Consider the following 24,272-nt stretch of genomic DNA (forward strand, 5'->3'; position numbering starts at 1 on the left):
ACTGAAGAGGCTTTTCTCCAAAAGTAACAGTTCTGCATTTAATTATAGGTTCTTGGGTCTGTTAATCAGCCATCTTCCTCAAGGCTATGCTTGGTGCAAATAACAGAGAAGGATTCAGCAAAATTCCCTGTTTAATTAAAAAGAATTTAATTAAAAATATTTTTATACACATGACCAATCGCCATTATTTATGCAGATGTTGCCTCATAAATGTCTCCACCCCCTTTAAATATGCTTCTGTAAGATCTACTCTGATACGAGAAGCACCACGACTAGTAGTTAATTCCTATTTTTATCAAAACAGCAGTGCAGCTCACACATCACCCGTGCAGCTGTAACCATAGTAACCCCAAATTGAAAGGGTCTTTGGATTATCAACACGATCAAAGGTAAGCTGTTTCATGTGCCTCTGGAATAGTTATACTGCAGTAAACTTTAAAGGATAAAGGTGGCTCTCTTTTTTTTTTTCTTCTACTACTTAAATGTTAAATGAAAATTGTGACTTGCAAATTTGGTATACAGAAATGCCTTTCAGTTTAGAAGATTCTTATTTACTCAAAGTGTGAATAGGAAAGATGAAAATTCAATTCTGCACATTTCTCCAGTGCTTCTAGCTGTTTATGACACGGAGACAATGGTTTTCCACATTGGAGAATTTGCCCCAGAGCAAAACCCCACGCTCAGGAGTCCTGCAAAATGAGAGGCCATATTGTGTGTCCATGTACTCAGTGAGAGGACGACTGTGGGTGAGGGTGACTGTAGACACACATTTCATGGGCTGAACTATGGATGGTGACTCAGGGTGGGGAGGTCTTTAATTAGAGAGGCAGTGGAACTGGCTTGAAATAGCAGTGTAGTACTGACCCAAGCACAGATCTGAATGTGGCTTCATAATTTACGGTTGGAGTAGGATGGGTGGGAAAAGATGAGAGGGCAGGAACTAACAGTCTGAAGTGCCCATCTTAATTATCTCAGAGAACGATGATATTAGTAACCCAGAACAGAGACTAACACAGAAGCCTGTGTGACCCTAAGAGCAGCCCCTGGAAGCATCAGGAAACTCCTCTGAACTTCAAATATTTAAATGTGCAGTAGGTATTACAAAAAGTAGAGATTCCACCTGTTACTAAATATGATTTGATTACTTTATTTGTTTATTTACATTTGGGATTAACCCGGAAGTGGATGGGCAAGGAATGAAATATGAGAAAGCAGATTCTTTGTCATGGCCACTTTAAATGAGGATGGGTTTCTGGCCATTTTACGCTTAATGCTATGACAGTGTTATTTCAAAAGCCAATGAAGTGCCCAAGAAGATTTCACTGTCAGTAAAGATTCATTTTAAAACACTTAGCAGTTTAAAAATAATTTTCAAGATGGGATTTTATTTGAACTGACAACAATTGCGTGGAGAAATGTAAAGTACTTCCTGTTTTGCTTTATCTTGTTTTGACAGCATCTATTTCAGGGATGTGGGCTGTGAGGTTCCAAAAATTTAGAGCACTCAGCTGTGGTGCTCTAGTCTCTCACAACACTTTCAGCATTTGGGATGTTCTGATCACTGGAAGCCCTGATCCCAACTTCATTTTAGGTAATTCTTCTATGCCATCACACGCCTATTTTACCCTTTGTGGCAGTTCCTCTTAAGACGAAAAGTTCATGATCCGTCCCAAACTGTGCTCTTTTCTGCAATTTCCCAGGACTTCCCTTAGATGCTTTCTCCCACAAACAAAGAAGCCTGCCACATTCCCCAAGCCCTAGCCCACACTTGACTTTGAAACCAGTTTCCCCCCTGAGTTAGAGCGACACCTAGCAATGATTTTCGGCAGTGCAAGCTAGAAGGCTTGTTGAGGCATTGGGACTGCCAAAAGAAAGGGCATTTGGCATCTCTGGAGGTCAAGACCCCCACAGATGGAAGTCTCAGAAGCTTTCTAGCAGTACTTTCTCCACTTCTGCAGGCTCCTGGGAACTAGGACTTTTGTAGTTCACACCGTCTTAGGAGGGGATACATATGGTAAAAGCTTATCTTTTTCGTAATTATACTAAGAAATAAGCTATGCCACCCTGGAGCTTATACTCATGTCCTACAATTGCATAAATCGGTATTTATTTTAGCCTAAAGAATAGAACTTAGTTAATTTCACTCTCTGTAATTTACTCAGAAAAGCAAATATATCACCCATCAGTTTTTATATTCAGCAAGTCTCTGGACTTCTACCATTGGCATTAATAAACAATTGTTAAAAATGGGGTCTTGGATTCAACTCTGGACCTACTGAGTCAGAATTTTTGGACCTGGAACTCATCAATCTGTATCTGAACAAACTCTTTCAGTGAGTCATATGCATGCTTAAGTTGGAGAACCACTAACAGAGCAGGAATTAATCTTAGCTATCGTCACATTCCTCCAGAAATATAGAGGAATAATAAGGCTTAGAGAGGTTAAGTGCCCTGTGTATTTGGAATAGGAATTGAACTAGACCTCAGGTCTCCCAACTCTCAATAATAAAATAGCATGGGTCTATGACACTTGTCAAGTAGTGGCTGGTTAGGCTCAGCGTTAGCAAAACAGAAACTTTGATTTTGTATCCATATTCCTCTTGGCTTCTAATTTCAGTAAATGAATTATCATCCATGCATTTAATTTAGTCTGCAGACAGGATAATACCACAGTGGATTTTCTAAATTCAATTAACATGAGCCAGTAGTTTCCTTCTGAAAGCCAACAGCCAGTGCTCAGGGCTTCATCGAGCACTTTGGATTCTTAGCACACATTAGTTGCTGGCGCAAGTCAGGATGTGTGACTTCCATGCAATGTGAGAATTCGTCGAACTTTTTCTTCTACTTCATGGCCTGTGAGATAGCATATTGAGTTTGAAGATTTTCCTTTAAGATCGTTTCATTATACTTCATGATGATTTACTAATATGCCATAAAGTGATTGGTTAGTTTCCACCCTTCTTTGAAATTCTGAGGTTTTCTTATTCAAATACACAGATGTGCTTCCTACTCACATGCATAAATATGTCATAATGTATCTACACTTTGTTTTTCTTTTGGTGCTACTGGGGTTTGAACTGAGGGCCTCACCCTTGCTAGACAGGTGCTCTACTACTTGAGCCACCCCACCAGCTATACTTTGCTTGCTTTAATAGTCTTTTCTCTTTTTTGTTTTTCCCATTTCTTCCTATCTAATGCCTCCTCCTAGCAAGTAACCCAAGTTTACCATGTAGTATATGTCCCATTAGTTTCTCTTTGTACTAAAATTCTCTTTAAAATAGTCGCCACACATTTGAAACAGGTGTAAAATCAGAATTTCAAACTGAGGAACAAAGAAAGAAACACTTTCTACAGGGAGATAACAATCTAAAGCACTTCTCTGACAACCAGTAACATGGTTCTTGAAACTCTCACTCACAATAAGATGGAGAAAGGGTCTCAAGATCTTAGCCTAGAGTTGAGGTTTACAAAGGGAGTTCTTTTGCTACTTGTGAGCTGTGAATGTCACACTCTCACAGGGACGGGGGTGACCTGGAGATGTATCCGCCTCATTCCAAGGGATTGCACCTAGATCAACAGGCAGCTTAAGATATTACCGTGGAAGTTTGGGACATAGTGGGATAACCTTGAGACCTCTCATCGGCTGTGGTTGTGTAGCTGCAGTGATGATAGTTTATAATCAATTAAATAAAAAGATAAATTTTCTCATCTCTTCCTTGTCCCCAACTTGGAGAAGTCAGACGCTGCATCTACCAAGGCAAACCTACAAGGCACGTGAAGAAGAGAGAAGAGACCCAGCCACACTTGCCCTCCCAAAGGCAAGCGGCTGCCTTCGACAGGCTAAGGAAGGTGGTCAAGGCGTTCCATAAATTACATTGAAAACTCGCATTGTTACACCACTAGATGTGTTCATTACTGAACTGACTTGAGTCTTCTGGCAACTTATAAAACAAAGGTTTCTATCCAGCAAATGGGAAATTAGTAGCTCCCAGAATACTCTTAAGGGGGGCAGTGGGAGGAGAAAGCAGTTTGTGTGGCTATACCTCTTGAGTCATTCTTTTCAAGGTACAAGTTATGTGTATACACATGAATACAGGCTCATTATCTACACATAATGCATGAAGGTGACCTGTGTCACCTTCATATTTTATACGTAGTTTTCTGCTTCTTCCTTCATACAGTCAATAAGGTCCCCTGGACAATGCTCAAGTCAACTGGAAGAGCACTGACTCATCCTTTCCTTATCCTTATTCCTTATGACTTATCCTTATCCTCCATGTGACATGGTGGAGATGTCCCACAAACTATCCTCTAAAGAATGTTGCAATACTGTTCCTGTTTCAGCAGCCAATCCTGACCGGAACTGCCCGCCTCATGCCTCAAGGTGAGCGTTTGCTTTCCCAGTAAATCATTCTTTACTATTCAAAAAATGTTGCAACACCCTTGTGCATAAATCCTTCCTTAGGAACTAATGTTTTTACTTGTGGAACAAACTGCCAGGGTCAGATCGCTAGGTCAGAAGGGGTTAAGTGTTTTCAATTACAATGGCGGACGCCAAATTGCTTTCCAAAAATCTGTTAATGATTTACATTTCCACTAGAAATGTGTTCGAGTCTGCTTTTCCTGTATCCCTGCTGCAATGACTGTTACTCAGTGCTATGATCATTGCCAAACTGTTACGGGTAAAATGATGCGCAGTTACTTTACTGTATATTTCCATGATTTTGCTTGAATTTGAAAACTGTTCATGCTTGTGCCCACATGGATTTGCTCTTTTATGAATTTTCTCTTCATAGCTTTTGTTCATATTTGTTACTTCTTGATTATGATATCTTTTCCCATTTAAAAGTATATTTTTATATAGCCAATATGTCTATTCCCTATCCATACATTCTGGGTTTCCATTTTATATCAAGAATAATTTTATATTTGTAATTTAATATAGATTTATAAATGTTCTTGCAGGAATTTTTACTTTATTTGCATTTTAGTTCTTAGTATTTTTGTAAATGATTAATGTCCAATTTTACTATCTTCTAAAAGGGCAGTTAATTGTATAAGTACTGTTTGTTAAATAAACCATCTGGTTTTTTAGTGGTACTGGGGTTCGAACCCTGGTCCTCACACTTGCTAAATAGGAGCTTTACCACTTGAGACTTCCACCAGCCCAATAACCATCTTTCCCCAACTATATTGAAATACCGCCTCTATCATATTCCCATTTCTTCTGGGACATGTTTCTTGATACTTTATTCTTTTTTCCCACCGGACTTTCTATTCCTAGGCCAAGGCTATACTGATTTGATTATGATGGGTTTGGAGTATTTTCTTATACTTGGTTTGACAAACCCTCCTATGCTTTTATTCTACATCATAAACTGTAAGATAATTTTATCCAACTTCAAGTTGAAAGTGCTAGGCTTTCATTGGAACTCTATTAACTTTTGATATAAATTTGGGGGAGAGTGACATTTTATGAACGTATTCTACCCCGAGACAGTGAGCTATGTTAGACTACTGGTTCCCTTCCCCAAACTAATGATGTAGAATGTCCCCACAGATGAATGGAATTGGAACAAAGAGAGGTAACAGAAAAGCCACGGGAAATCCCCAGCAAGGAAGAAGGCCATTTGCATTGCTGAGTGGAGAAGGGAGGCGATGGAGATAGGAAGAAGGCAGCAGCCTCCAGCAAAGGCAGTGACACACAACCATGAAAGAAAAATTAGAAAACCAAACAAAATAGTTTAAGCTCTGCTTTTTTGGCTCACTTACATTTCCATGGAGAAATTATTGCTTAGAACTTTACTACGCAAAGCATACACATGGGGTGTTCATGTGGGTAATATCAGGACAGTGCAAAAGATCTGGGGTCAAAGTTGATGAGAACAAACAGATCAGGGGAACTTCTTTCCCTACAAATCCTGGGGTCAGTGGATTGTCAAGGCTGTTTCTCCCTAAAAGTCTAAATCCTGTCCTGAGAAGCTGGCTGGGGCAGGGTTGCTCGATCTTGAAGTTATTGACAATGGAGTACAGAAAATTATCCATTGTGGGGGCCTGTCCTGGGCATTAGCAAGGCTTAGCAGCACCCCTGCCCTCTGCCTATGAGATGCTCACTACCCCCTCTTACAACAAGTAAAAAGTATCTCCAGAGCTAATGTCTCCTGGGAGTCAAACTCACTCCAGAAAAAGCACTGAGCTAGTGAAATGATAGCAAATGAAAGTGCTAGCTATAATTTCAAGGCCCTTCTTCACTGCACATTGTCAATTCAATAACTGATATTCCTATAGGACCATGAGCAAACAAAGCAAAACAACTAGACATGCAGGTGTTACAGCAACATACAGAGAAAAGCAACAGACAGAAACACAAGTGTTATAATACGCATAAACATTTTTAAATAAGCTTACTAAATTACTTAAAGAGATGGGAAAATAAAAAAAAAAACAGGAAATATTTGCACTTTGAATAAAGAACATAATAGACTATAGGATAATGGATATGGCTGAAGAAATGAATTAGATAAATGGAAAAGTCAATTGAGGAAGAAAGATTGAAAATAAAACAATACATTTAAAAATATTAAGAGACATTAGGGATAGAAATGGAGGTACAATATCTCAAAACTAAGAGCACCAGATCTAAATTAAAATAAAAATGCAGAGAGAAAATTTAAGGCAACAAGGGAACAAAAATATCTCTGAACCCGCAATTTTATACCTAATAAAATTTCTGTTCAGCTACGAAGATGTAATTAAAATATTTTCAGGCATACAAAGCATTAGAGAGATAGTTTTGCAAAGACTGACATTAAAAACACTTTTTGGAGGATATATTTAATTAGAGTGAGATATCTAGAAGCTGCTGGAAATTTTTTGAGAAGTAACAGGGATCATACAGCTTGCTAAAGTTTTTGTTATTTAAAAGCATTCAATGGAAAGGGCTGCCGGAGTGGCTCAAGTGGTAGAGCACCTGCCTAGCAAGTGTGAGGCTTTGAGTTCAAACCTCAGTAACACCATAAAAAAATATTCTGTGGAAAGAAAATCTAGGAGCAAGTAAAGGAAAAAGAAAAAAGATTATCCATAATTATGTCTTTCTGTCCTAGAACATGTTATGTCACTTCATTTCTTCATGTTTATATTTTACATCCCTTAATATAATTTTTTTCTTAGTAATATTAGTCCTGGATATTGTACATTTGGTAAATACTGTGTTCTATTTCTAGACATGTCATTGCCAAAAACAATTAAAGCTATAGGGTTTTGTATATGTATCTTGTATCCAGTTACCACACAAAAATTCCTTTTTAAATCTGATAGTTTATTTTTCATGCACCTACCTGCTACCTACTGTGCTAATGAGACACCTTTCATAGTTTATTTTAGGTAGTATAAAGTCAACAAGAAATGGTAGCTTTATTTCTTAATTTCCACTGTATGTAGCTTTTTACCCTATTGCTTCCTGATTTCATCTGCTAGCCTGTGTCGGTATCTTTCATTTGTCCCTCCAGATCTCCATATTCTCTGCTAGGGCACACTGACCACCTGGACTACATCTATAGGTTCCAGGCCCTCTAGTTTCTGATTGTCCAGTGAGGAGCCCCAGGACAGACCAGAGGAAAGGTAGAAAGGGAATTGTGGACATTTATTCCCTAGTATTTTCATGAAATGTTACCCTGAGCAAAAAGTTCCCATCAGAAGCTCACTGCTCTCCATAAGGACACAGAAGCCACAGCTTTCTCCCACTGGGTTCTTCTAACAATCCCCTTTGTCCTCTACACTGCAGGATAAGATCAGGAGTCATAACTGCTTGTATGGTTCCAAGATTCCGATTCCTGCGCTGTTCTTTGTAGTTCTTCTCCACCTTGCACCATTGAAAAAATTCCCCAATAAGTAAAATCTCCCTGAATTATCCATTTCAAGTTGTCATTTAGGATACTATTTGCTCTTAGATTTTGGAAAACATTTTTAGCTGCATTTAAATTATCTTATTTCAGTTTTCACTTAAGAGTCTTAGTAATGTTCCTGTGTATTATCAAATGACTGCACCTCACTGTCATGATCATGTAAGTTTTGTTCCCCCTTAATTTATTGATGGAATGGATTCTGTTGATGGATTTCAAGACACTTGACCACTCTTATTTCCATGGAGTATCATGCTAAGTGGTATTATTCTTTTGATGTGTTAATTTATTCTGCAAATATTTATTGAGATAAGTTACATTCAAAGCATTGAGGATAGAGTAATGAAGAAAATCTCTGAACTTTTGCAACTTACAGCACTAGGCTCTCTTTGCAAGTATTTTATTTCATACTTTGTATTTGCAGGTAGATGTGGGATACCTTTTAAAATTTTCTTAATTTGGTGTGGTTCTTTTTTCAGATTTTGCTAGTAGTGTTACGGCATCTTAAAATTGGGGATATTTTCAGGGTTTCGTGAAGCTTGCAATAGTTTAGCCTTTGTCAGAATTCTCAGTCCTTTAAAGTTAAATGTAATTCATCTGTGAAACCGTCTGATCATGGTGTCTTCACAATGGTAGTTTTATTTATAGGTACTTGACATAATTACATTTTTATCAAATTCTTGCATTTCTAAATTTTTAAACAGGTATTTAAAAACCACATTTTGGTACATGTGATTTTATAGTAGTTACATTTTCTAAACAAATTATGTCATTTATTATAATTTTGTACCCTTATGTGGTGCTTTAACCTTAAATTCCACTTTGTTTGATATTGTTATTGTTACTCAATTTTCCTTGTGCTTGCATTTTCTTGGTGTTTCTTGGCCCATAGATTTACTTGCAAACATTTTGTAAAAAATCACTTCTGAAGTGTGTTTTGGTAAACAACATACAGATAGGTTTTGATTTTTAATCAGTCGTAAGACTCTTGCTTAAAAAAAGAACTTAATCTGCCCATGTTTAGAACTGTGCTGGCATCCAGTGACGATATTCTTGCCTATTCCAAATAGCTTTCTTTCACTCTGACAGATGAGCGATGGCTTGGCTGGTATAAGATGTCTGAGCTGCCATTATGTCTTTCAGTAGTTCAGAGCTATCACTCCACTCTCTTTCATCAAGGGTTGTAAATGAGAAATCCATTGGCAACCTGTTTCTTTTATGTGTGTGTGACTGTTTTCTCTTATTCCTAGGAATTTTGCTGGAATATATACATCAACCCTATGTGAAACTGGGTGGATTTAGATGGATTTAATCTCCACTCAAGTCTTGTTTTTAGCCCAGAGAGATGTACTTGATTTAATTATTATTTACACTTTTCCTATTCTTTTTTTCTCCTCTTGGAACTATTATTATTCACACGTCATGCCTCTTGGGTTTGTCCGTCAACTTTCTATTCTTTTCTTCATGATTTGCATGTTTTTATATTTTATTGTGTTTTTCAAATATTTCTTCAGTTTAATCTTCCACTAACCCAGGCCTTAATTGCACCATAATCTTATCTATGTAACTGTCACTTGGAATTTCCTGGATTATATCTGCCTTGATTCTTTTCAGGTCTCTTACAAGGTTGTTCAGTTGTCTGCTGAGTAGTTCAGGAATTTGCTCCCTGGATGTGTTACCTGCTTATTCTTACTCACCTTTCTCTCTTGGCCTGCTGGAAAATACTTAGGGATTTTTATTTTTCTTTGTTGGCCTTCTCTCCATGGCAGCAGTTCTGTAAGTTCACAAGACAGGCGACTGGTACAGAAGCAGGTGGGCTATTCCTCAGGTGCCTGGAAGTGGTCACCACATTACCCAGGAATCAAGGAGGTGAGGTTCCCTCAGGTGGGGCCAAAGTCAACTTATTTTCCCCTTCCTACTACCAAGATATGCAGTTTTCTACAACCCAAACTTTTTTTCAGGATTCATAGTATTCTGGTTTCTTTTAAAGCCTTTTCTGAGGCAGGTTCCTGGCTGCTCGTGCTATTTATGGTAGAGAAGGCTTAGCACCTGTTTTTTTGCAGGAACTGAACAGAGTTCAGGGGTTCACCAGTGCTCATCTGTATAAATGAGTCTTCAACTTAGATAAAGTGGAGTAACAAAAGGGAAGGGAGGCAAGTTAAGGTGATAACTTCTCAGAATCTACTGCTGATCCTTGGGAACGTTTTAGACTGATCATAATATCAAGATCTCTCTCTCTCTCTCTCTCTCTCTCTCTCTCTCTCTCTCTCCCTCTCCCTCTCCCTCTCTCTCTCTCTCTCTCTCTCTCTCTCTGTGTTTGTGTGTGTATGTGTGTGTGTGTGTGTGTGTGTGTGTGTGTCTTTCTCTCTCTGTCTGTCTCTGATATGTTAGCACTATATAATCCTAGCCCAGGTTAGCCGGGAACTTGCTAGGTAGCTCAAGCTTGTCTCAAACCCACTATCTTTGAGCCTCTGCCTTCTGAGTGCTGGAATTACAGGTGTGTACCACATGCCATGCTTGTAATATTTAATTTTGAAATGATTGTCCCAGAGCCAAGTTACTCACCTCTAAAATTTAGTTTGCTCTTTTGTAAAATAATAATGTTAGATTGAATGACTCTTAAAGTCTCTATTTACAAAAATCTTACTATTTTAAATAATTTCTAAAAGCATTCTGTACCTATGTATCTATAGCCAACTGATCTTTGACAAAGAAGCCCAAAACAGACAATGAGAAAAGGCAGCCTCTTCAACAAATGCTGCTGGGAAAACTGGATCTCCACATGCAGAAGACTGAAACTAGATCCCTGTCTTTCACCCTGTACCAAAATCAACTCAAAGTGGATCAAAGACCAAATATAAGGCCTGAAACTTTGAAAAACTAGGAAGCAGTAGTAAATACACTGGAACAGATAGGTATAGGGAACAACTTCCTAAACAGAATTCAAAAGGCTCAGCATATAAGAGAAAGAATGAACAAATGGGACCACATCAAACTAAAGAGCTTCTGCACAGCAAAGGAAACAGTCTCAAGAGACAAATTCAGGAGACAGCCTACAGAATGGGAGAAAAATCTTTGCCAGCTACTCATCCAATAAGGACCAATATCCAGAATCTACAGGGAACTCAAAAAACTCAGCCCCAAAGAATCAACAAGGAATGGGCACATGAATTAAACAGGGAATTCTCAAAGGAAGAATACAAATGGCCAGTAAATACATGAAGAAGTGTTCAAATCCCCTGGTTATAAAAGAGATGCAAATCAAAACAACACTTAGATTTCATCTCACCGCAGTTAGAATGGCCAGAATCAAGGGTGATAACAACAACAAATGCTGGAGAGGATGTGGTGAAACAGGAACACTTATACACTGCTAGTGGGAATGCAAATTATTACAACCGTTATGGAAAGAAGTATGGAGATTCCTCAAAAAACAAGAGATAGACCTGCCATATGATCCAGTGATACTGCTCCTGGGCATCTACCCAGAGAAACATAAGACAGGATACAGTAGAGACACCTGTACACCGATGTTCATCGCAGCACTGTTCACAATAGTCAAGCTTTGGAAACAACTCAGGTGCCCTACAACTGATGAATGGATCAAGAAATTGTGGTATAGATACACAATGGAGTATTACTCAGACATAAAGAATCATGATATGTGGTTTGAAGGTAAATGGATGCAATTGGAGGCTATCATATTGAGTGAAGTAAGCCAGGCTCAGAAACACAAAGGTTGCATGTTTTCTCTTATATGTGAGAGATGGATCCAAAAGATAAACATGTATGATCATATGCAAACTCGGATGTAGAACATGTTTGTGACAGTGGAACTACTCTATGGAACTTGGGGAAAGAGGGAAAGGAAAAGAGAATGACAGCATCAGTAATATCATAAAACATAAGATGTGAGGGTAGAGGACATAAGGATGTGTATTGAAAGCTGCTGAAAATGGTGGGGGGAGGCAAAGGGGTAAGGGAGAGTAATGAAAGGGGTTGAACAAACCAAAGTAAAGCACACCCACAGTGGGTGTACATTGAGACACACCTTTGAACATCAACTTAAATATTAATAACGAAAAACAGGACTATAAAATAGGCACAGTGTGTGGGCAGGGAGGGTACTAGTGGAGGGGAGGGTGAAGAGGGAGATTAAGTTGTCAGTGCATGGTAGATGGACTTCATACACTTCTATGAAACAGAACTAAGAAACCTCTTGCAATTGCTTTAAGTGGAGCAGGGAGGAGGTTGAGGGGGAGAGACGATGGGGGTGATGTAACTAAATGTACAGTATAAGTCTAATCAGAATTGTCACTATTAATCCCCTCATATAATGAATATATCCTAATAAAAAATTTATAAAAAAGAAAAGCATTCTGCAGGCATTGTCTGGGACTCTTGATCAAGGAAAGCAGCTATAAAAGTTTTTATGGGCAATTTAAGAAATTTTAACCCAACTATATATTTGGTAACATTTAAGAACTTTTTCTCTATTGCTACTGTAACAATTTATCATAAAGCATGGATTTATTGTTTAATAGTTCTGTAGACAGAAGTTCAACATGAATCTCACTGGGATAGAATGAAAGTGGGACTGAATGCATGTCTGGAGGCTTTAGGAGAGTGTCAGTTTCCTTGTACTTTCCAGTTTGTAGAAGCCACCCACACTCCTTGGCTCACTGCCTCTTCCCCCACCTTCAAAGCCAGCAACACTGTATCTCTCTTTTTTCTCCCCCATTGTCATACCTCCTTCTGATCACAGCCAAGAAAGGTTCTCCAGTTTGTAGGAACCTAAATTGGGCCTACCTGGATAATCCAGGAAATCTCTACATCCCAAGGTCCTTAATTTATTCATGTCTATAAAGTCTTTTGTGCCATGTAAACTAATGTATTCCCATTCATAAATTCTGAAGATTAGGTCTTTGGAGTGTCATTATTGCTAATATTTTAGGTGTGATTGATGGTCTTGGGGTGTTAAGAGTAAAACCATATGTTTTTAATGTAAATGTGTTTATGGCTGCCCTGTTTGACCAGTGTTCTGTGTCTGTACATTCATTTTTCATGCTATAAAGATTGGTTTAAAGTGACAACATCATGGTGGCACACACACATTTATAATCCCAGTACCTGAGAGGCAGACAGAGGAACGAGGATCACAAGTTCGAGGCCAGACTGAGCTACATAGCGAGATCCTATCTCAAAAAACAAGCAAACAAAAAATAAATAAATAAAATAAGAAACATATTGCATTTTTTTGCTGCAGGAAAAATTGTAATAATTTGGAAGAAAGGAAAGAATTAGAGAAGAATGACCATTTTGTCATTCCTAATGAAGCTAGTATGTTCAGAAGATAATTGTCAGTAGGAAACCGTGATTTGAAAGTCCAATAGGGAAGCTAACTTTCACTTAGAGAAGTATGAGCACACAGGAACAATGAATTGGCGTCACAGGGAGCAAACAGCCCAGTCTAGAATGTCGTATTTCCTATAGGACCGACTCAGTTTCTTCAATAACATAAAAGAAAAGGGATCATTGCTCCAGACTAAAAGAGAAGGTAGAGATTTGACAACTGAACGTCACATGTGTATCTTGTTTAGGTTTTGTTTAAAGACAGAAAGCAAAAATTAAAGACTCTGGGTTTCTGGTCTAGCGTCAGGGTCTGGGAAGGGGAATAGGTACCATGTTTGGCCACGAAGGTGTTAAGACGAGCCTGCGAAGCAGGCCAAAGATGGATGAGGAAGATAAGGTTTTCAAGCTGCAATGAAAAGAGGACCAGAAGCATCCGAGGAGCTAAATGCAAAGGCTGCAGGGCAGGGCCCCGCTGACCTCAGGTGGGCTTAAGAAATCTGGCAAACAGCAAGCTGTTCCTGCACCAGACATGATGGCAACCCTGGATCCCATTTCTATCCAAACACCTGGATGCCTTACCGTAACCTCTTTCACCACCTATAGTTAGAATGAAGCATTGTCTTGGAGTCTACTGTACATTTAAGAACAAACTTTTGTTAAAAAAATATTGTTTTTCTGAAAAACCTGGGAAACGGAATGTGAACTGGATATTTATTTGATGATGGCACTAGATTGTGGAAACATTTGCAGGTTTGATAATGGCTTTGTGGTTATGTTTGAAGAATGTTCACGACTTTAGAGACTCATACCAAAATATGAGTAAGGGTAAAAGGACAATACTCACATTTACTTTAAAGATTCAACGCACAATTGTCTCATTGCAACTTTAACCAAACATTGCATAAGTGAGTGTACTGGGTCAGGAGAGAACTGCACTGGTCAAGCATGAAGAGTTGTGAAAACTTAATACTATTGGGAGGAAAACAAGCAAAAATGTGCATGTCTCACTGTATCTGACTGATGGTGAAGTAGTATCCCCATCTTAGTGGCACCATAAAAATAATGGTAACAATAGAAGGACATACTGCCTCCTTTGATCTTTATGACAGACTTTTAAAGTGAATCTCACCCCCATCTTATGGGTGGAGAGACTGAGATTCCTTCAAGTCAGAGAGGATGACCTCCTCCTTGCTATGGGCAGTGTTCTTGATAGTCATCGTCTGCTCCACTTCTCAATGGACACTTGCTATGTACTGCGCAAAACTCAACAAGCTCCCTCTATTTTGAGGTATGTTAGGTGCTTTCCTAGACCTAGTCACTAAATGTTACTTGGTGATAATGATGACAGACAATGGATCCTATTAAGGACTGTGTGTTTTTTGCCTGATTTAGTTGAACCTAACTTGATGCAGAGTTGCAGACTATATTTTTCCCAACTGTCTACACAGGTAGTCTCTATTTACTCCTTTTAGATAAATATTTACTTCTGATACTGAGTTTACACAATTTAGGAATGTTAAATGCTTCAACACACTTTGAACTCAGGGCTAACATAATGCAAATGTCAGGTTTCTTGGATCTGTGACAAGTTATATAAAATAAAACAGTAATGGGCCTTTAAAAAAAAACAAGTCTGAGATTGTCAGGCCTTAAGAACTTGCTATTTATGTCCTACTAAGGAAAAGAACATAATTGAAACATTTGGACTGCAGCTTATTGAATCTACTTTTCCCAAATCAGAAGCTGCAATATTTATGGTTTAGATGACACATCTATAGTATTTAAATCATAAAATACTTACTCCCCATTCTCTTTGCTTTGCTTCTGAAGCATGATGCAAACTACTTTATGGGTTATTATGCATTGCAGAGGAAAAATGGGACTGGGAAAAGAGACTTTTAGAAGTAAAATTTCAGACATATTAGTTTAATCTCATAAAAATAAATTGCCTGTATTTTACCAAATGCCATCATCTGTCTGTGCTTAACTCATTGACTCAACTTTAAATGGCTGTGCTGTTTTTATTAAGGATCATGTGTCTGACTTGCAGTGGCCCCATTTCTACATTGCTCTCTCACAGCACTGTCTAATAAAAATATAACATGTATATGTAATTTTAAACATTCTAGTAGCCATATTAAAAAATAAAAACAGATGAAATTACTGTTAATAGTACCTTTTATTTAATTCAATATTAAATAATATTTCAATATGTAATTAAGATAAAAACTATGGGCTGGAGTTGTAGCTCAGTAGTTAAAGCACCTGCCTAGCATGCATGAAGCCCTGGGTTCGATCCTTAGCACTACAGAAACAAACAACAATCACAAAACGTATTAATGACCTTTTCATGTTAGGTCTTTGAAATCAAGGGTGTGTGTATACTGAAAGTCCATATCAATTTGGACTAGCCACATTTCAAATGTTTATAGCCTTGTGTACCTTGCAGCTATTGTATTGGGCAGCACACTTCTAGACTATGCTTTATCATATGTTTCCTAAGCCCACGACACCCTGGATTAATTCTCTTGGGGGAAAATCAGATAAGTCTGTGAAGTATGAATTATTTTCTAGCTTTGAATGCTTCTGGAGTTCAAAGTAGTGCAGCTGTATTTGAGTCTCAATGCAGCTGCATCGTATAAAATGAAGACATTTTAATCCAAGTAGGAAATTGACGAAGTGACAAAATGCACAGATCACATGTGCTTGAATGAGTGGCTTCCTGGAGACCTTGGAGGATATATCAGTTCTGTGAAATACCAGGGTGAGCTCCCCATCTTCCGGGTGATTATTCAATACTTGATGTAATGGGATGAGTCTTCCTTTTCCTAAAGGAAGCTACTATTTGAACAACTTCTAACCTAAAAAAGCTTATACTATTACAACAACTTCTGCAATGCCACAGATCATGATTTGGTGTTTTCTGGAATGTGTTAAGCAGCTCCTATTACAGAGAAAGAAATGCCACTACATGGCTGGACAGGAAGAAAGGCACATAGAGCTGGGTGTGTGGTTATGCACACTTGTAATCCCAGCTACTTGGGAGTCAGAGGCAGGAGGATAAAGAGTTGAAGGCTGCCTCAGGAAAAATTAGTGAGATCCTATCTCAAAAAAAAAAAAAAAAGGTGGAGTGGCGGGTGGCTATTGGGAGCATGGCTCAAGTGGTACAGTGCTTGCCTAGCATACCTAAGGTCCTGGTTTTAACCCCAAGTACTACCAAAAAAAAAAATAGAAAAAAGTTAAAAAGGCACATATATTTTTTATTTGAATATGTCTTTTCCAGGGGACAAAATCAATATTGTCAATCAGGCGTTTGCTAAGAGCTCAGCTACATGTAGGGATTTCTAGCCTCATGTTGTGTGTAGGGGCCATGAGACGTCTTGACTCTGGAAGGGATGTGTGATAGTCACCTGCCTCACATTGTATGTCTGAGGAGAGACCGTCCTCCATGCTTCACACTCTCTTCTAGCTGTTCCTTCCAAAAACACATCAGTCCATTAATTTAGCAATTATTTATTGTAAACTTACTGCTCTAGATACTAGACATAAAAGACTGAAAAGATACAGTGGTGGGGACCTTCTCATCTAGGAGGCAGACAAATAAATAAATAGTAACTGATTGCCAGGCATTAGTGGCTCACGTCTGTAATCCTAGCTTCTCTGGAGGCAGAGATCAGGAAGATCACAGTTCAAAGCCAGCCTGGTTCGTGAAACCCTATCTAAAAAAAAAGAGGCTGGTGGAGTAGTTGTAAGCCTTGAGTTTGAACCCCAGCACTGCAAAAAAAAAAAAAAAAAAATCCTCAAAACAACAACAAAAAAACCCTGATGGATCATCTTTAGTGCTGTAGAGGTAAGTAAGAATAGGGGAAGGGAGAGGAAACAGTGATGTGAGGGTGACTGTGGAGAGAGAAAGGTGCAGTTTTTGATAGGCAAAAAGGGTGTCTCACTGACAAAGGTGATATGGCTTCAAAAGTGACATCTGAGCAAAGGCCTAAAGGAGGTAAGGAGGGCACAACAGCAAGAGCATGTATTCTGAGCAGCAGCAAGACGGGGTACACTCAATGCATGCAGGAATGCTGGGATCCCCATGCGTTTTTACACACCCTAAAATCTTTTCACCTCACCTACCACATGCAAAGGGATATGTCAAACTTACTGATCAAAATCATTTTCTTCGTCGCCAAAATTTCCCAAACTGGGTCACAAGTCAGAGATTGGAGGGACAGGAATGTAGTAGGGGTCAGAGGGCTGTTTCATAAGCTTTGACCATCTGCAGAATGAGGACTACCGTGGAAAGCATCTATTTGCAGTCGTCGGGCTTTCGCTGTACTGTATTGTGTGTGTTTTTCCTCTCTTCTGCCCCATCCTCCCACTCTCATTTTTCTGAACATACCTAAAGAAGATCTGGGTCATTGATTGAGACCTTGCTTCCCTTCCCCTGCTATTTACCACACTGTCTCTTGAGGGGTTCTGCCCTTAGTTATCCACTCATTATCTGTGCTGTGATGACCTTTCCATTAGCAGCAAGGTCCTTACCAGTGAGGTAAGGAGGAAATAAAATTAATCAAATTATAGTCAAATCATCCTAACTGGAGCTGAACTGAAAATTGACTCAATAGAGTCTGAAACATGCAGGAGAAATTAAAGTCTAAATCTGTATCTATACATGATAAATATGAGTAGCTAATAACACCTGTCTAAGATTTAGCTAAATGGGGAGGAATTAATTTAAAGAAGGCCAAGAAACAGCAGACCCGAGAGCATAGGTTCTTGTTATAAATTAGAGAGTCTCAGGAATTTAGGCAATAAATGAATAATTGTGGGGTAAGATTAACTAGGTGTTTAAGGTTGTTGAAGATCTTAAATTACACCAGTTAAGCAGAGAGTGGGTTCGGCATGCTTTAATATAACAATTAGCTCCAGTAAAAGAAGGGAGCTCATGTTCCCACTTGTATACTGGTTTTTTCTCTATGACATCATTTCTAGCACTTGCTGAGTTGGAGCTAAAACCCTAAAATATCTGGGTGATAGGCATTGGGTTGATTTTACTTTCTTTAAAACAAAAGCTAGTTTTAAAATAAATCTCACAGAAGTAAGAATCATGGCACATTAGAGCAGGAAGGATATTAATTCTAGTTGATACTTTTCATTTTACAGATGAGGAGTCTGTTTCTTCATCTGTAAAATCAAAGGGTTTTAAGGGCTGAGACTGCATATCTTCCACCTCCAAGAATCCATAAAATCTAGAGAAGTTAAGTAGTTCCCCAAAGTTGTACAACTGGTCCACGCCAGCCTTGGAAAGCGGACTTGGTTTCCAGGATTCTCTTCATGATTATGAACCAGTCTTATATTGTAAAAAATTCAGTTGTCTCAGTTGTTTGACACAGTGCAGATAAATCTGCATCTTACGAGGTTGTATTTTTTTTTCCATTTCAATCAGACTTTCTGTAAACACAACCTCAGGGATATTACCAGCCACCGAAGGAGGAAAGCTTGAACATACTTGATGTCAGCTGAGTCATTCAACAGAATTCAACAAACTCAGGCTTCAGTTTGGGACCAGAACACAATGGATGCAAGGCTTTTCAACACAAAAATTTGTGCAAAGGTGACCTGAAATGGGATCTGCTCTGAAAAGCAGAATGCCGATTAACAGCAGCAGAAGAAAACTAGTTAGAAATTGCCAGTTGATTGAAAATATTTGTCCTGAGTCCATGCTTTTGGTGGCTGCCAAGAGACTTCTGCATTTCCCCAGGGCTGTGCAAATGTAGCGTGTAATCTTTCAGCACTGAAGGAACAGCAGCTCACTCCTAACCCTGTGGATGGAGCTGTCTATCTCTGCACAACACATTGGAGTTCTGACCCTCTAAACTACACTGTGGATTCCAAACCTGAGATCCACTGTCATTTCATCTTTCTCAGAGTCATATATCACACCCTGCCAAGCACCCCTCTACATTCACTATGAGCAAAATAAAAAAAAAAAACTTGTGAAAATATTTGTAACACATTGCTGAAAAAAAGATGACCTTTTATCCGCAATATATCAAAGATTTATAAAACTTGAAATGTAAAAGACCAGTAACTCTATTGGAAAAGAGCATCCTATAAATATTTGGTTTTCAGAAAAGAATTCTTATGTCCCCCAAAACATATAAACACATGAGTAAGAGAAGTACTAAGTCAAACCACCATAGGGAGACAGAAATCTTCATATAGACTATGGATAAAAATCCAAAATTTTGTTAAACTACTGCATTGGTATGACTGTGAAGAACAGAAAATGCCACACAGTACAGGAATGAATGCAAAATGGCACAAACTGTTTGGAGAGAAATTTGATATCTAGGAAAATTTTTACCTTTCCATCTGTTTCTAGAAATCTATCTCAAAGAAACACTGACAAAATATGCAAAGTTTTAAAATTTCACACAGTGCAGATAAATCTGCATCTTACAATTAGTAATATACTAATTATAACATCATTTACAATTGCAAAAGACAAGAAAGAACCCAAATGTCCCTTCAGAGAGGGAAGGTTGAATAAGCAGTGTAGAACTCTGCACCTACAAGGGAAAGTAAGACGGATCTGTACATGCTGCCATGGACTAATCACCAAAATGCTACTATTAATTAAACAAAAGCAAGATGAAGAACCATGTGCAATGTACCATATACTATGTTTATGTTCCTTATATTTACTTAACTTAAAAATGAAAGGATGCCAGGCACTGGTGGTTCATGCCTGTAATCCTAGCTACTCAGGAGGCAGAGATGAGGGGGATTATGGTTTGAGGCCAACCCAGGCAAATAGCTCATGAGAACCTATCTCAAAAAAAACCCATCACAGGAAGGGGCTGGTAGAGTGGCTCAAGGTGAAGGCCTTGAGTTCAAGCCCCAGTACTACAAAAAATACACACACACAAAACCAGGAAAGGTAAGCTAAAAACTGACCAAAATGTTAGAAAATTAGGGTAGAGAGGATGGTATAAGAGTTAGATTTCTCTTATTTTGCTCTGTGGTTTTCATTTAGGAATCCTATAGATATCTAATCTAATTTTAAAATAAAAAAGCACAATGAAACAGAGGAGCATCATTGTGGACTGACTTGTGGCTTATCCATGCAGAAGAATAATTTCAAGTGATTTTAAAACAGCAATTTTTAACTGTACACCCCAAGTGGAATATATTTAAAGGTTAAAAATAACCACAATGAAATTTTTTCAGTCACAGTATTTTAAGCAATAATATATGTATTATAACGTTGAGAGAATATATTTTAAACTAGTAAGAAATTATATTAATATAGTAGGATGAAGAAAAGTAGGCAGAAGAAAAATGCAAATGTAAATGAAAACTAAAGACAGCTAAGTAAAATTTCTAAAATCCTGAATTTGAATTGCAAATATTGATCTGGATTTTTGATATAATTTCTCCTTACAATGACCTGTCCAATGCCCAGACTGTGCTTTTTAAACAAATTTCTTCCTTGAAAGAACTAAGACTCTTTGGAGAAATGGCTGATTTTGAGTCAGAGATCAGAAAACATAAAAGGTAAGGTTGGAGCATCTAGTCCTACCCAAATGAAAGCTTATAAAAGACCACTGGGGTCGTGAGAAAGGGTACAGGAGAAACTAAAAGAGGTCCCCACTTATTAAAAATGGAGCATTTTGATCATCACAAACAGTAATAAGCACAGACCAAAGCATATCAACTCCATGTGCTCATAAAGACATATTTTAAAGACTAAAATGTTGGTAACATGTGGAAGATGTCATATTATTTTGAAACAGCATTTTGTTTTGAAAATTAGTAAATGAAAGAATCTATTGTTTGTCCTGCTTTTTGTCGTTTGTTTGTTTACATTATACCATGAACTACTCAAATAGTCAAACTGGAAAACTGCTTCTTTTTTTTTTTTTTTTTTCATTTTTCTTTTATTATTCATATGTGCATACAAGGCTTGGTTCATTTCTCCCCCCTGCCCCCACCCCCTCCCTTACCACCCACTCCGCCCCCTTCCTCTCCCCCCCTCAAAACCCAGCAGAAACTATTTTGCCCTTATTTCTAATTTTGTTGTAGAGAGAGTATAAGCAATAATAGGAAGGAACAAGGGTTTTTGCTGGTTGAGATAAGGAATACTATCTAGTAAGTGCAAAAAGTAGGATAGAATTTGTACACCACTAGTGTTCAAGCCCTAATAAATACTGGTTAAAAAAGTAACCATTAACAGGTACTATGCCATTAGCTAGAATGGGAGCTCTACAGTGTGAAGTTTTTCAAACTATAATAAGCATATGACTTAATTGGGGATACTGCTAAAGTCTGAAGTTTGGGGTTGAACCTGAGATTCTGCATTTATTTGTAACAGGTTGCCATGTGCTACCCATACTGCTGGTCAGAGGGCCTTCCTAAGAAAGAGAAAAGCAGCTCCTAACATTTGAGAGTTGGCTTGGCACTGTTGGCTATTGAACATAAATAATTTCACAGAACAGCATCAGACAAGGTCACTCAGTGATCATGATGGATTATATAATTATGTGTAAACACAAATGTCAAACATTGTCCAAGCCACAAAACAGACCAAACATCCCCTAAATGGAATTCCATTTCTGACATCACCTAATCCAGAGAATTTTGCTTCACTAAAGTCACCAAACATAAACCCAAGTTCTATCCTAAGTACCTTCTCACCCCCTCAGAGACATCCTGTGGTCTCCCACATGGAATAAATCCACCTTGTTCACCTAGAGGTGTATTCTGGTGGTCTTTGCTGGAGTAGCAGTTCGGTAATGTGATGGATCAGTCTGACAGCTGAGTTGCTAGTCACTGACTCCTGACGTAATATAATAGAACATTTACAGAGCCACCTTTAAAGTAATCTTGACCAAAAAAAAGTTCAAACTGAATCTGGTTAAGCCTCCAGCTCTAACCATCAGCTTGCAAGAAATAGGGGGCATATGAGAACATTTTATGGAACCATATTCAATTCAACCACAAGACAAATCACTTCTTTTTTTTAAACAAATGACATAGAAAATGGAGAGGAACTTAAAGATTAAAAGATACTCAACAGTCATAGTAATCAATTATGATGTTTGACTTTTGTTTGGATCCTAATTTGTACAAACTGCTACACAAACTAATATTGATAATAACAAGACAACTGGGAATATTTAAACAGTGGCTAGATCCTTGATATAATATATGATTGTGAATATTTTTAGGTTTTTAAATGGCAATGGTCATTTTTCAAAAATATTTACATATCAAATACGATGTCTGGGATTTGCTCTAACAAACATAATGCAGTCATAATGAGAGAGTATGAGTGGAGGGATATAAATAAAATGTTGGCCATATTTGGTAATTGCTGAAGGGCATATGGCAATCTTTTTTTTTCTTATGTTCCCTACTTTTGATATTCTTGAAAAGTTCCACCATAAAATTAAAAATATATATATATTGTAAGCCATTTAGTTCAATAGATAATTTTGAAAGAAGACATGCTGAATGGAGAAAAATTAAGGAGTACAGATCAAAATGGCTACACATTCTAGAGCAAAAAACTGTAGATATTTCAGAATCTCTCTCACTACTGAAATTGCTTTCTGACCAATTTTTTGAGAACTATCTGAATATTCACTTATTTTTCTTTTATTTCTTTCTTTTCTTCTTCTTTAAACCATTAACATGTGTCAACTGCAATCAATGAGGTATAAAGAATGATTAGCTGGATGACTGAGATGATGGTCTTTGAGAAACATTCAATTTGAATATTTGGATCTTAAAAAGAAGGAAATGTATTATTTAGAAAATTACCTGGATCTGTAGCTGACATCAGTGAACCAAAAAATAAGCAGTCAGTGAAATGAAAGTCTCCATTTTTCAACTGGCCAGTATGTATCATAACCTTCACAAAACCATATACAATTAACCTGTAAAAGAGGAAAATAAGATCTTTAAACATCAAGTCGAGTCCTGTGTAAACCTATGCTGTCAGAGCAAACATTCGAATCACCACTGTGCTGCCAGCTCCTAGTGCACTATACCTCCTGGCCATGGAAGGTTCTTTCACCAAATATCACAATTCATTCACCTAGTGAAAGGTAACAGAATATTTTACAGCACATTTCAATGAAGATGAGATGAATCTCGAGGATATACACAATAACCTGTCAGATGTGGCACAGCAAATCACACCTACAAATACAGTAACTGTGTTGACATCTGCAAATGAAGTGCTTTTCAATATTCCTTGTTTTATCTGCTGGGGGGGGGGTGTCTGAAAAGGGCTCAAATTTCAAGTCTGTCAGTTTGATAAGACTATCAGCCACTCACAAGGCACAGTCAACCAGTCACTTTACAACATATGAGTCTACATTATTCCTTGGATAGGACACTATGTGTTTGGGAAACCATTTGTCACACTATCATTTTTAATTGCATTTGATCACTAATTGATTTTGCTAAAAGTGATAGTAGAGAAAACACGGAGATTGGTGAACTGAACCACAGTATAAAGTAGGATCTGAAACAGTCCTCGAAACTATAAGCCACTAAACCAACACAGGACTGTTGAGCTACTCACATGCACTTAAGTTTAGCTTTTTGAAAATCATTCTGAGGTTGTGAGCATGGTTAAAAAAGGCTAACTGTTAGAGATTAGAAATTGCAATTTTCACAAGAATGCAGATATTTCAAGTTCTGTTAGGAAAAATATCTCTATAGGAGACTATTTCAGACACATCTGAGTTAAATATACTCTACCTATATGACCTCAGAATATTACTAAAACTTTTTTAGCCAAATGTCTTTACTCACAACAATGGCCCCTTGAGTTTTTGAAGGATTCCCTGAAATAATAAACATTTGGTGTCCAGCACATAGTAACTTGTCATTGAGGTCATTATTTCTAACAATGATCAAAGTAGCAGGTAATGTTCACTTATAGTTTCCATTTCTTCACATGTTGTAATTCACTTAATCTATAAATTGATCTGAAAAGGTGGCCAATGC

General features: G+C 37.9%; 1 protein-coding gene and 1 long non-coding RNA gene across 2 annotated transcripts in view; one reads left to right on the top strand and one right to left on the bottom strand.

The window, feature by feature from the left end:
* Slc9a9 (solute carrier family 9 member A9) overlaps nt 1-24,272 on the bottom strand; it is a 511,055-nt gene that overhangs the window by 350,651 nt on the left and 136,132 nt on the right. Inside the window, exon 5 of the mRNA XM_074059491.1 lies at nt 23,076-23,191. Within this exon, the coding sequence (XP_073915592.1) occupies nt 23,076-23,191 (116 nt within the window). The remainder of the gene's footprint in view (nt 1-23,075; nt 23,192-24,272) is intronic.
* Nucleotides 226-15,400, top strand: LOC141418447 (uncharacterized). Its single transcript, XR_012443067.1, has 4 exons — nt 226-389; nt 1,457-1,591; nt 3,734-4,384; nt 10,595-15,400. It is a non-coding gene; the product is annotated as an uncharacterized lncRNA (long non-coding RNA).

Source organism: Castor canadensis, chromosome 17 (genome assembly GCF_047511655.1).
Source record: "Castor canadensis chromosome 17, mCasCan1.hap1v2, whole genome shotgun sequence".
In the NCBI taxonomy this organism is placed as follows: Eukaryota; Metazoa; Chordata; class Mammalia; order Rodentia; family Castoridae; genus Castor; species Castor canadensis.